Below are 12,932 nucleotides of genomic sequence, written 5' to 3'. Positions count from 1 at the left end.
CCGAGCCGTTCGAACGTTTAGGTCACCCATTTGAGATTTTCATGAGCCGTTTCAACGTTTAGCTTACTTACTTACTTGCTTACTTACTTACTTACTCACTCACTTACTCACTTACTAACTTAATCCTCTTCGTTCCTGGTGGAACATAGGTCCTCAACTAGTGCGCGCCACCTAACCCTTTTTTTTTATGCAGTGCCTTTTGCCTTGTTCCACGTAAGATGTTTCGCCGCCAACTCTGCCATTCTCGTGCGTCTCTAGGTGTGCTGGGGTCTCCCTCTCTTTCGCTTCCCCTGTGGGTTCCACTCCAGTGGCCTCTTGACTACATGTCCATCTGCGCTCCTCAGCGTGTGGCCGATCCAACCCCAAGCTCGCTGTCTTATCTCTTCCTCTATCGGTCGTTGCCCTGTTTATCTTCAAAGCTCCTTGTTGCTGATTTTTCTAGGCCACCAAATCCGCAAAATGTTCCTCAGGCTCTTATTGATGAACACTTGCAGCTTCTGCTCTAGTCTCTTGGTCAGCCTCGAAGTTTCAGAACCATACAAGAGCACCGCCTTCACATTTGACCCGAAGACTCTCAGCTTGGTCTTGGTTGTTAGTGCCGTGGATCGCCATATTGGTCTCAGCATCGCAAATGCCTGCCTAACCTTTCCAATTCGTGCCTGTATGTCCTCATCAGTGCCTCTTTTCTTGCTTACAATGCTTCCAAGGTATGTAAACTCGTCCACTTCTTCAAACCGCTCCCCAGCGACCGACACACCATCGCCACGTTTGGTTCCAATAGGCATCAGCTTTGTCTTGGTGGCATTGATCTTCAGGCCTACCTTTGCACTTTGTACCTCCAAGACCCCTGTCTTATCCCTTAGATCCTGTATTCTGTGCGACAGTAGGGCCAGATCATCGGCAAAGTCAAGGTCTTCTAACGATGTCCTAAGGGTCCACTGAATACCTCTCTTCCTGTCAAAGGCTGTCCTCGTCACCCAATCCAGGGCGACCAGAAGCAGCAAGGGAGATAGCAGGCAGCCTTGTCTTACCCCAGTCCTCATATTCAATGGTTGAGTCTTCTGGCCATTGTGTATCACCTGTGTGGAGAATCCCTCATAGAGAACTCTGATGACGGTGACTATCTTGTCAGGCATCCTGTAATGCCGCAACAACTTCCACAAAACATCTCTGCTTATACTATCGAAGGCCTTTTCGAAATCTATAAAGTTTATGTACAAGGAGGACTGCCACTCGATACTCTGCTCTACAATAATCCGCAGTGTTGCTATTTGATCCGTACAGCTTTGGCCCGCTCAGAAGCCCGCCTGCTCCTCTCTCAGCTTTTCATCCAGCGCAGTCTTGATGTGCTTTAGGATCACTCTGCAAAACACCTTACTTGCCATGTTCAGCAAAATAATTCCGCGCCAGTTTTTACGGCAGCTCAGATCACCTTTCTTAGGCAGCTTGATTAGCAGACCTTTCCTCCACTCCTCCCTCTGGTATCTTCTCCTCACTCCATATCCTGTTGCAGAGGTTCAGAAGAACAGCAGTTAGTACGCAACGTAAGCAGTTGCGAAAAGAAAGCCTGAAAAAAATTAAGGTTGGACCGGATTCGAACCTCTGCGATGCCGGTGCTGTGCTCTATTAACTAAGCTATCAAGCCAACTGGGAGCTGGTCATATCGTGAGTTCCTAAGATACTCGTGAGGGATAAATAAATGAATACGAATATATGAAACATCATTATTGAACTGCGGATGAAAGATTAAATTGAAGAAAGATCCGAGGATCTTTCTTCTATTTAATCTTTCATCTGCAGTTCAATATATGATGCTTCATATATTTTTATTCATTTTTTCGGACTTTCAACACTTGTGTTTTATCCAAAATCCTAAACATGAACCTTTCGGTACCCTAGGCCAATCGTTATTTTGAACATGGTCCTTAAAGCTGGAAGTAAATGAGAGAACAAAGTTCTGGGAGAAAGCCTTAATTGTGGATAAATTCTTTAAAAATCACTGACTGTAAGAATACTGATAGTAAGACTAATTAGATCAGCTGTGACCGCCATTACTCCGAATGTGGGAACTAGAACCAGCACTTCCTTCAAAGGAACCAACTGCAACAAACGAAACTAACACCAGCGAAACATTTCAAACGGTAAGCCTTCTGAATATTTCATCCGTTTCATCGCAAGGTCCTGAAATAAAGCTTCCCAAATTGGAGTTGAAGAAAGTTAATGGTGATATCACAAAGTGGTGAACATTTTAGGACATGTTTTATGAAACTTCTCGCTCTCGACAATTCAATTATCCGAACTCTGTTCTTAAGAAAGCCCCTTGTTAAGCAATCTCACCTCTAGAAATATCGACTGCAAACTACGAAGAGGCCACCACTTTCTTGACCGAAGAGAATATTTGGAAACAAACAGATGATTATTAATAACCACATGAAGAATCTACTCAACCCGACCGTTGTTACTTCTATTAAAGACGTAAGAGGTTCGAGAAAGCTCTATGGTTTCGTGGAAACCATAGAGCAGCTTGATTTCGTCTGTGCTAATGGACAAGGTAACGCATGATGCGCGTTCGATCGTAAACAGAGAGTTCAAGGGGGAAGACTGAGAATTAGACATGTTGTTGATAGTTATGCAGCAAGAATTGGAGGCCTGCGTGAGAACTACACAGAAAAATTACAGTTCAAAGCAGCTCATACCTTGGAGGGACATTCAATCTCCATTGGAAGTGATAAGACCTACAGCCGCAGACCTTCTTTCGAAATCAGATACCAGCTAGCCTGCGAACGCAGACGTATTTCCGGCTGTCGCTTCTATCGAAGAGGAGAGGCGACAGCCGAAAATACGTCTGCGTTCGCAGGCTAGATCCCAGCCCAACCTGAACCTACTTTAGGCAGCCCCATGCTTATAACATTTGCAAGAAAGGAGATTCTCAGAGGTAGAAGTTGTTTCGCATGTCTCAGAAAGGATAATCTGACAGATACGGCGACTCTAACATTAAATATGTCAGTCCAAGTGTACTGGCCCGCGTAATCATGTGTGCACCTGCAAGAATAGCCTTTTTTTTTTTTTTTTTTTTTTTTCTTTTCAATTTCATGATTGCAGTGGGTGGCTTTGGAAGTTGTAGCAGAATCTATCAAGTACGGGCTCTAAAAAGTGACTAAAGCAGCAAGAACTCCGCTCCTGACATGAGTTCCGTTAGGTCTTGACCCAGAACCTAAAGTGCGTGGCAGTGGTCCAAAGATTTCAAACTTTAAACAGTTCTAGCCACACGATGAGTTTATTTATTTTTATATATTATTTTTTCACACAAGTGGCGAAGGCGATATACATTTTTTTTAATAAGGCCCCAAAAAATTGGATTTCGTTTAACACGACGAGAGGGAAATTTGCAGCCGCAATATTTTAGAATGGCGTGGCATGGGGCCAATTTAAGACGGCTTCTACTTCCTTTGTTCCTTTTATCCGGCCCGACCACGAAAAAGTTCGGCTAGTCACGCGAAGCTGACAACAATCTTGATACACTTCTTTATTGTGATAACCAAGGTACATTACATTACTGCCAATAGTTAAGACAACCCATGGACTTCATTCGTTTATCTGTTTTTCAGTAAGGGAATGGAATTCTCTTACAGATGAAATGTGAACTATACCGCTACTGTAAATAGTTTTAGTCTTTTAGTTTGTAAATGCAATTTTATTTAGATCATCATTATACAAAAATCATATACAATGGTTTTGCATAGATTTTTTTTTATAGTTCATTATTTTATTTTACTCTTATACACATTGTATTCGAATGGTCTCGTTACTCTATAATCCGAATTTAAATAAAATTCTTACATACCTACCAATCCGATTGTTGATGCTGATCTGACTTTTAACCTTAGTTAGTAACACTAATGCTAAGCTCATAGCTTAGAAAATGAGTTAGCTCAAATATCTTGGGTCCTGATGGAGAAGACACTCTTAATAACTGACCGCTTAAGGAAGCTGAAATGGATGGTTATATGTTAGATACATTAATTAAGCACTCCACCGAAATTCCAGCAAGGTTTATATTGTACCAAGAAATGTTGTCTTTTATACGTATGCTGTGAATGATAATGGATATAACAGCTTTCTCGTCGCCAGAGCCTTCCGGGTCCGTTTAGCTGACAGGGCCGAACGAACATACAGTAGAAATTAATATGATAGCCAAATTGGGCTTCTGAAGAAGCATATTGGAGTAATGCCTCCCCAGTAAAGGACCTAATAGTTGAGCCAGTTCATTTTCTACTGGTCTTTAGTTGGCCAACTGGACCAGTATCTTGAATAAAATAACAGTTACTGTAAACCTTTTCTTTAAGGAGGCTCGAGGCAGTTTTTTGGGACTTAGGGTGGAAGTTTTGAAATTACAATCTCGCATACAAGATAAACTTCGATCTCCTTCATACTACATCATCATTTCAACATATGATCAAAGTTAATTTTCTCATCGGTTTCCAAGCAACAGCTACTACCATAGCAACGGAAGCGCATAGCCTCTCATTTTAAACATTGTCGATTATCTCGAAATCTAGTCAGACACTTTATGACGAAACTTTAGGGATTTAAATTACTCAATCTAGACAACTTGTAGGCGAAATTAGAAAAAAATCTGTAAGAGCGTTTTCAAGTAAATAATGAATCAATTTTTATGGGGTGATTTTGTTTATTCCAGCATTTTTCACCAATATCTCTAGCAAAATAAAACTTGACACTTTGTCTTTTCTGTTGAAAGGTCATTCCTCATAGCGAAACATTCTAAATGTATATTGAGCTTCATAAGTGTCTCCGATTTTAAGATATTTACGTTTGAAAACAGTTTAAATAAAGCGCAGATGAATGAAAAAGTTCCTACTTTGCATAAATCGCGATATCTTTAAAATGCCCCTGCATATTTTTCTGTTAAATTACAAGCGGTTAAAGTAATAATTCTTTTCGATATCTACGCAAGTTTAAGGTTCAGGAACCGAAATTGGTGTTAGATAAGAAGGCTGAATCTTGGTCAAGTATCAGTCGTTATTCGTTTTCTCCGAACAAGAATTTTATTTTGTTTGTTCCGGTCTATTTCACTGCTATTCACGTGCTTTGAATATTTATCATAACGTGAAGTCGTGGAAAAGGTAAAATTTACAATCGAAGACTTGAGAAACAGGAGCAAATATTTATGTAAATTTTACCTTTTGCACGACTTCACGTAATCATAAATATTCACAGCACGTGAATAGCAGTGGAATAGACCGGGACAAAGAAAACAAAACTCTTGTTCGGAGAAAGCGAATAATGTCTGAAACTTGACCAAGATTCAACCTTCTTATCTAACACCGGTTTCGGTTCTTGAGCCTAAAACTTGCGTGAATATCGAAAAGGATTCTTTCTCTCACCACTTGTAATTTAACAGAAAAATCTGCCTGAATATTTCAAAGATATCTCGATTTATGCAAAGTAGGAACTTTTTCATTCATCTGCGCTATATTTTAACTGTTTTCAAACGTAAATATCTTAAAATCGGAGACACGTACCCATGAAGCTCAATATACATCTAGAATGTTTTGCTATGAGGAATGACCTTTTAACAGAAAAGACAAAGTGTCAAGTTTTATTTTGCCAGAGATATTGGTGAAAAATGCTGGAATAAACAAAATCACCCCATAAAAATTGATTCATTATTTACTTGAAAACGCTCTTACAGATTTTTTTCTAATTTCGCCTACAAGTTGTCTGGATTGAGTAGTTTATATCCCTAAAGTTTCGTCATAAAGTGTCTGACTAGATTTTGAGATAATTGACAATGTTTAAAATGAGAGGCTATGCGCTTCCGTTGCTATGGTAATAGCTGTTGCTTGGAAACCGATGAGAAAATTAACTTTGATCATATGTTGAAATGATGATGTAGTATGAAGGAGATCGAAGTTTATCTTGTATGCGAGATTGTAATTTCAAAACTTCCACCCTAAGTCCAAAAAAACTGCCTTGAGCCTCCTTAAACTGCACTTGACGCCAAGTTTCTGTGCAAATTAAGACATTTTTTGAACTTGTGAATAGCTAGCTATTCGGCATGACCTATTGGCTACAACTTCAAATTGAAGAGCCTGATCAGTATAGCTTTAAGATAGATGATGGCGGGCATGTTCAACTACAAGGCTTTAACCGACAAGTCTTATAACAAATGAAGTAGTTATTTCATTATAGGGCTATAAAACTCGGCATGTACGATATAAGTGATATGAATGCTTAGTGGCCATAAAATAACTGCACGATTTCTGCAAACACCGTTTGTAGGCGCAACATCAGTCAGTTAAGGTAACTGTGGCACTAGGTGAAATCTATTGATTTTCAGTGTGTCGGTAGTCCGTGATAAAACAGGGCTTTATTCAAAACATACTTTTGGCCAACTGAATAAAATCCCTGTGTGATGGTGATAGATATTGAGAAATAAATGCCTACCGCATTGTCTCTTACCGACTGGGCCTTGCGCAAGGTGTTTATCGATGGAATAGCATATCTTATCCAGTTAGGAGTACCGATGCTCCTTGTCGTCTCATCAAGTGGATAGCAGACTACGTGTAATTTCTGAAATATGTTAATTGTTTGATACTGGTTTATAGAAACGCTTAAAGCAAACGTTTTGTAAAACATTGAACGACATTTCGACCTAAGAGCTTAATAAGTCTTCATCGGTTATGATGGAATTAAAAAAAGGGTAACAAAGAATTATAAAAATTCACAATTATGCAAATGTGCTGGGCGTGTGAGAAAACAGCCTATTAAGAAACGAAACGTAAATGTCAGGAATGTCTTCGCTGTCATTTCCTGGATTGGGGTCTCTTTGAGGTTACCGCGTTTCCAAAATCTGTCATGATCGTGTTGATGAACTGTTTGAGTCAAACGTACGAACTGCTCTTTTGTGTTCCAAAATTCTAGTTAAGTAATAACGGCTTTTCCTGTTTGCCCATAATAAACGAAAACGCAATTTATCTTGTAAATGACGTCCTTGTTTTTTTTTTTGTTTTTTTCGTACGTGTACTATCTTTTTTCACTTAATAATAGTAATAGTAGAGTGACTGATTAAAACACGCGAGCTGGTCGCGTCTCCTTGCATTCTTTCCGCGGGAGGCTATGTTGCTCAGGTCCTTTTTTTCTTGCACTGGACTAACCTTTATAAAAAATGAGGTTTAATCTTCATCTATGACTCTATTCATTCAGTCCATTGCATTCGAAAAGACAACCTGTCTTACTCCTCTAATTTATAATTAATATCTCATTAATATCAAATCGTCCTTTCTTGTTTTATCCCACTAGTAATCTATTCTAAATCATTACTATTAGATGCGTTCTTAAAGTAGCTTTCTTTGCTGTAAACGCCCTGAGTGTTTGTCGAGTAAAGTCATTACCAAAATAAGTAAATCAGCAGTAGAATAAGTTCTTCACTTAATTACAAACTTTTAAGCAGTTAACAAGTTTCTTTTCCCAGGTTTCTTTTTCAACAGACTTTGGACAGTCTATATAGCTTCTTTGTTTTAGTTCCATGGGAAATTTGTCTCCATCGACGTCATCAAGTTTTATTACGATTAAACTGTCATCTCTCCATTCTGTAAGTCGTCTGAGCGCATATTCGAATTCACTTTCGCAAAAACTACTCCCAAAAAAGTTTCGGGACACAACGGCAACTGTTTTGCGGGACTTGTAGACACTGTCTACCATATTTTCTCTATATAATACTCCAGGGGCAAAATTTCTGTAGTGAATACAACACTTCAAGCCATGTTTCTGCTCTAGAGTAGGAAGAAGTGTTGTTTTCACCCAATCCTGGTCTTTAGAACTGTATATGATGAACGCGTCATATTCAAAGTGCAGTGCTGTAAACAAAAAACAAAAAAATAGTCATCATTTATTTCTGTCTTTTCTCCCTTTTGCACGTTTTCATTTAGTTCACTGTGTAAACTCGAATTCTAACAAAAGGTTAAAATTAAAAATAATTTAGAATTTCTGCATCTTGTGAAAAGCGAATGGTATTAGTGAAAGACCGGCAAACGATGGCAGAAGGAATAGCCGCCAATATCAGCTCTGCCCATCCCCTTCAGCGAACCCTCTGACTCACTTTCATTGTAAGAAAGCACCTTTTTATTTTTTACTCTTGTCGAATTACGTCATACTACATGCAGAAGCTCTGACTAGCAGTACCTCCAGAACGTTCAGAACATTGAACACTGGCGAAAACACATTTTTGACCACCGTAAAACTTTTTGACTGATAGAGAATTTACCAACCGAGGAAATATTTCTCGGTCACCTTTTTCCATCGATATCATAGCTCTTTCTGCGAATCAGACTCTATGTGGGACAAGATGAATAACTAGTTAGGTCAGTCAGTACAAGAAAAACAAAGTTTTGAATTTTGTTTTTCTCGAAATTTTCCATTAAACTCTGAACTTTTGGATTAATTTTTGTCCCTCGATCATAGGAAGTAATTGAATGAATGAACGAACGGACGAACGGACGAAAGAATGATTGAATGAATGAATAAATGAACGAACGAACGAACGAACGAACGAACGAACGAACGAATGGATGGATGGATGGATGGATGGATGGATGGATGGATGGATGGATGAATGAATGAATGAATGAATGTGGTGTTACTGCTTAGTCCTGATAATGGCCTAGAGATAACGGCGTGGCACTACAACGTCGTCATTATATGAGCTTAAAAGTTCGGAGTTTTATCATGGAGACTTTAGTGAAGTCATTTTCAGTCTTCAGGATTTGATTTCGATAACCAGTTTTATTGATTCGAATTTAAATTTGGTTTTCGTAAGTACTTGTATAGAAAATGGAGAACTATTTAGGAATTGGGTATCATATCTTTAAAGATCTTCGCTTTTTTTTTTTTTTTTTGATCTTCTATGTTGAACAAGGAAATTTCAACAGACACTGACCGAGTGTGATATTTAATATCAATTTGACGCTTTCTGGGATACTTTTAGATACTAGTTTATTGTGGACATCACATAATGTATTTTATAACATCATGTTACTCGTTACACTACTTTACCTTACTACTTGAAAAAAAACTTTCACTGAACAACTTTCACAGTAAAGCGCAAGGTTGGCAAATGTTGCACCAAGTTTGCTAAATATTAACACTTACGTTTGTGGTGGTATTTTGCGACGAACTTTTCCTCTTCTGGAAGAAAAAAAGACATCTCCATCATTTTCTGTAGAGCTTTACTCGTGAAGCGATTGACAGAGGGTAAACTTATGGGAAAGACATTTTGTCGATCTGAGATGCCAGCCGTGATCAAGCATCTTGTAGGTGCTGACCCTCCTAGTTAAGAGTATAGTCTACCATAGTATCAGGGGCATTAAGAACTGTTAACTATTATTCACTAGTGCTGCGGTGCGATGACGTTGTTTTTCTTTCTTTTTTTTTTTTTTTAAGAAATTACCCCCTTTTGAGCATAGTTCGGAACCATACATGTTTAAACAATCACCCCGAGTTTTCTTTCGGTTACAATACGTGTGCGTTGAAAAGACGGCCCTTGAGCCACTGACATAAAAGAAGTGGCTGCTTCTTTATGCGAGATCGACAATTCGAAAGCGGGCCTTGTTGCGATGCGCGTATGACGCCATATTCCTCTCGGTACAGCTTAAGATCCAGGGGCCCGTTTCTCGAACGTCCCGGTAACTTACCGGGCCCGATAAGAAATAAACCTATCGGGCCCGGTAAGTTACCGGGTCTTTCGAGAAACGGGCCCCATCTCTCTACGTGGTTCACGGCCATTTTTCGAATCGAGTAATGGCGGCACAGGAAAGCTGAACTTCGCGTTCAAAAAACTGATTTTCCCGCTGGAATTTCGATATAACATTTGGCGTGGTAAGTATTTATTTCTTCTACTTTCCAAAGCTGAATCGAAAAAGGGATGCAAAATTTTGATCGTAATATCACTTTAAGCTTTACTCTGTATTATGTTTCAATTCCCCTCGTGATCAGAGGAAAAGGCCAAGTATAATGCTGGAAAAAATAACGCAAAGAAAGATAATTTTATCATTCATTTGCAGTCTAGGCCTTTACCATCTTCCTTTTTTATCCCTGAAAACGATCCGCCAAAATACTTTTCAACAGTATTCGCTTATCATGCATTTTCGAGTGCATAAGTTTTTTTCAAGCAAGACCGCGTCTATGAAAAACACTTCTGGAAGTGGATTAAATCCCAGTTACAATCTCAAAGCTACAAAAACTGTATTGGTGAAAACACATGATCGTCATTGCATTTTCTCCCAAAACTACATACCTTCTGCTTTTTTCATCTGGAACCGATGTGACACATTTTTCCTTAGTCGACGGTAATACCAGAAAACCAAACTCAAGGCAGCGACAGCAAACATACAGGAAGCGACGATGACGGCCGTGACAACAGTAGAATCTTTATTCACTAATGACATAGATGGATTTTAAGTCATTTTATGGTACCTGCCTAACCATTAGTTAGTTGCTTGGTCGGTTCGTAAGTTGCTCCAGTGGTTTGGTTGGTTAGTCATTGTCTGGATGATTGTTTTTTTTTAATTTGCTGGTTCACAATTTGCTTGTTTGTAAGGTGTCGTTGGTAGGGACTTTGATTGTTTGGTCGGTTAGTTGGTTCGTAGGGTGGTTTGTTGGCGATTTGACAGGTTGGTTGGTTGGTAGTTTGTTTGGCTGGTTAGTTGACCACTTGGTCGGTTGATGCATTGTAATTGGTCGGCTTGTACTGTGGTTGGTTGGTTGGTTAGTTGGTTGGTTGGTTAGTAGGTTGCTTGGTAGTTTGTTTGGTAGATTGTTGGTTAGTGATTGGATTGTACGTTCTTTGGTTCCTAGGACTGTTGTTTGCTTGGTGGGATGATTAGTTGTTTGGTCAAATGTTTGGTTGGTTGGTTGGTTGGTTGGTTGCCTGATTGCTCGGTCCGTCGGCTGGTCAGTTTCGTGAGTCATCATCATTTCAAAATATGGTCAAAGTTAATTCCTTATCGGTTTCCAAGCAACAACTATTTCCATAGCAACGGTATCTCATAGCCTCTTATTTTAAACATTGACGATTATCTCGTAATCTAGTTACACATTTTACGACGGAAATTAGAAAAAAATCTTAAGAGCTTTTTCAACTTAAATATGATTCAATTTTTACGGGGTGATTTTGTTTATTGCCGCATTTTTCACCAATATCTCTGCTAAAATTAAACTTCTAGACGTCAACCACTGTAGACGTAACTGAGAGAGAAACCAGAGAAGCTCCAAAGTAAGCTTGAAAACGTATAGCATGTCAAAAAAGAACAGTTGGATCAAAATATACTTGACTGTACTACCAAAATTTACAGTACTCGTAGAATCCTAGAGAATGAAATCGTTGATTAGGTATGTTCCAAGAATTGTTAACTAACGGGTAATACTTCTCATTTCAGATATTTGTGATTCATTTTAACTCAACAGACCATTACGATGCCTTTTGTAACATGCAAGGTATCCACACACCTGAGGTCCGAGGACTGTAGTAATCTATAAAGGAACCATAGATGATGTAGCAAGTCAGTAAAACAACAGAAAGACAAGCATCCTAACCGAGTTGCATCTTCAGTGACATTGTCACGTTGGGTAACAAAGTTCAGATTCAAAATCGTCAATGATCATTGTTCTTTAATAATACAGTTTTCCTCGCGAGCATTCGATAGACGATTTCAAACTCAGTAATTCATTGCCATGTAAGAAGGTACGCGGACGATTACCAGCGCTGGTTTCACGCCGCTAGGGTCTTGCTAGGTTTTGAAGTTGGTTAAAAAAATCAAAATGCCTGCTGGGAATGATTGTAGAATATCGAATGCACTCTAACTGAATAGGTAAACATGTAAAAACAACGTATAATGTATTTTTAAGTACAGTCACCGGCAATGACTCGAACCTTGGTCTCAAGCATTTAAGGCAAACGTGATAAAAGCTACAATACAGTCCTGCCATCAGTACATGTGGATTACATAGCAAACTAAATCGACTAGCGACCTGAATATTAATTAGCTGGATAATTTGTCTTTACTGGACATGCACATATCGGTGCTTGGCCAGTATCAAATACATGTTGACGTACCTGAAGTCGGAGGTGTGGAGAACTCTGTGGATAAAAATGATACGATGTAATAAGTCGGTAAAACAACAAAACAACAAGCATACAGTGTGAAACTGTCCTCTTTTCTTTGCTTAACAGTTCACGTTACAGAGCAAATATGATTTTGTGTAACTGTGAACCCATCGCAGTATGTACGCAACTAAGGCCCCGTTCATCTGGAGAAAAGCTGTCCCGGGAAAAAGGGCCACAATCCCAGCCGAGTCAACTCCAGCGAGCGTTTATTTGAGAAAAAAATTGATCCCCTTTGCCCCAGCCAACAGCGCTCTCGTATGCTCTGATTATCTCGCCTTACCGGAGTTGACCCGGCTAAGTGTTTATATGGAGAAAAGTAGGCCAAGCCCTTCCAGCCGAGCCAACTTTTTGTTTCTCGCGTAAAAGGTTCGCCAAGTTTTGTAAGGAAATGTAGGAAACGTTGGGTAACAAAGTTCAGATTCAAAATCGTCAATGATCATTGTTCTTTAATAATACAGTTTTCCTCGCGAGCATTCGATATACGATTTCAAACTCAGCAATTCATTGCCAAGTAAGAAGGTACGCGGACGATTAACAGCGCTGGTTTCACGCCGCTAGGGTCTTGCTAGGTTTTGAAGTTGGTTAAAAAAATCAAAATGCCTGCTGGGAATGATTGTAGAATATCGAATGCACTCTAACTGAATAGGTAAACATGTAAAAACAACGTATAATGTATTTTTAAGTACAGTCACCGGCAATGACTCGAACCTTGGTCTCAAGCATTTTTAAAGGCAAACGTGATAAAAGC

The 12,932-nt window shown here is 39.2% G+C and overlaps 1 protein-coding gene and 1 long non-coding RNA gene across 7 annotated transcripts in view; one reads left to right on the top strand and one right to left on the bottom strand.

The window, feature by feature from the left end:
- The window catches only part of LOC146478962 (uncharacterized), a 186,211-nt gene that overhangs the window by 91,612 nt on the left and 81,667 nt on the right, over positions 1-12,932 (top strand). The gene's annotated exons all lie outside the window — the stretch shown is intronic.
- LOC146478963 (uncharacterized) overlaps positions 1-12,932 on the bottom strand; it is a 109,158-nt gene that overhangs the window by 74,101 nt on the left and 22,125 nt on the right. For 4 of the 6 annotated variants that reach the window (XM_085111237.1, XM_085111238.1, XM_085111236.1 and 1 more), the window contains 5 exons: positions 12,134-12,157; positions 11,527-11,550; positions 10,316-10,456; positions 9,172-9,207; positions 6,011-7,880 (listed from right to left, as the gene is read on the bottom strand). In XM_085111237.1, coding sequence (XP_084967363.1) covers positions 7,453-7,880; positions 9,172-9,207; positions 10,316-10,456; positions 11,527-11,550; positions 12,134-12,157 — 653 coding nt within the window. In that variant the 3' untranslated portion in view covers positions 6,011-7,452. Of the gene's footprint in view, positions 1-6,010; positions 7,881-9,171; positions 9,208-10,315; positions 10,457-11,526; positions 11,551-12,133; positions 12,158-12,932 lie in introns of those variants that run through there. The other 2 variants (XM_085111239.1, XM_085111241.1) reach the window with 2 other exon arrangements.

This window comes from Pavona decussata, unplaced genomic scaffold, assembly GCF_977016875.1.
Source record: "Pavona decussata unplaced genomic scaffold, jaPavDecu1.1 SCAFFOLD_61, whole genome shotgun sequence".
NCBI lineage: Eukaryota > Metazoa > Cnidaria > Anthozoa > Scleractinia > Agariciidae > Pavona > Pavona decussata.
The sequence above is the reverse complement of the archived record's forward strand: the minus strand, read 5'-3'. Positions and strand labels throughout refer to the sequence as shown.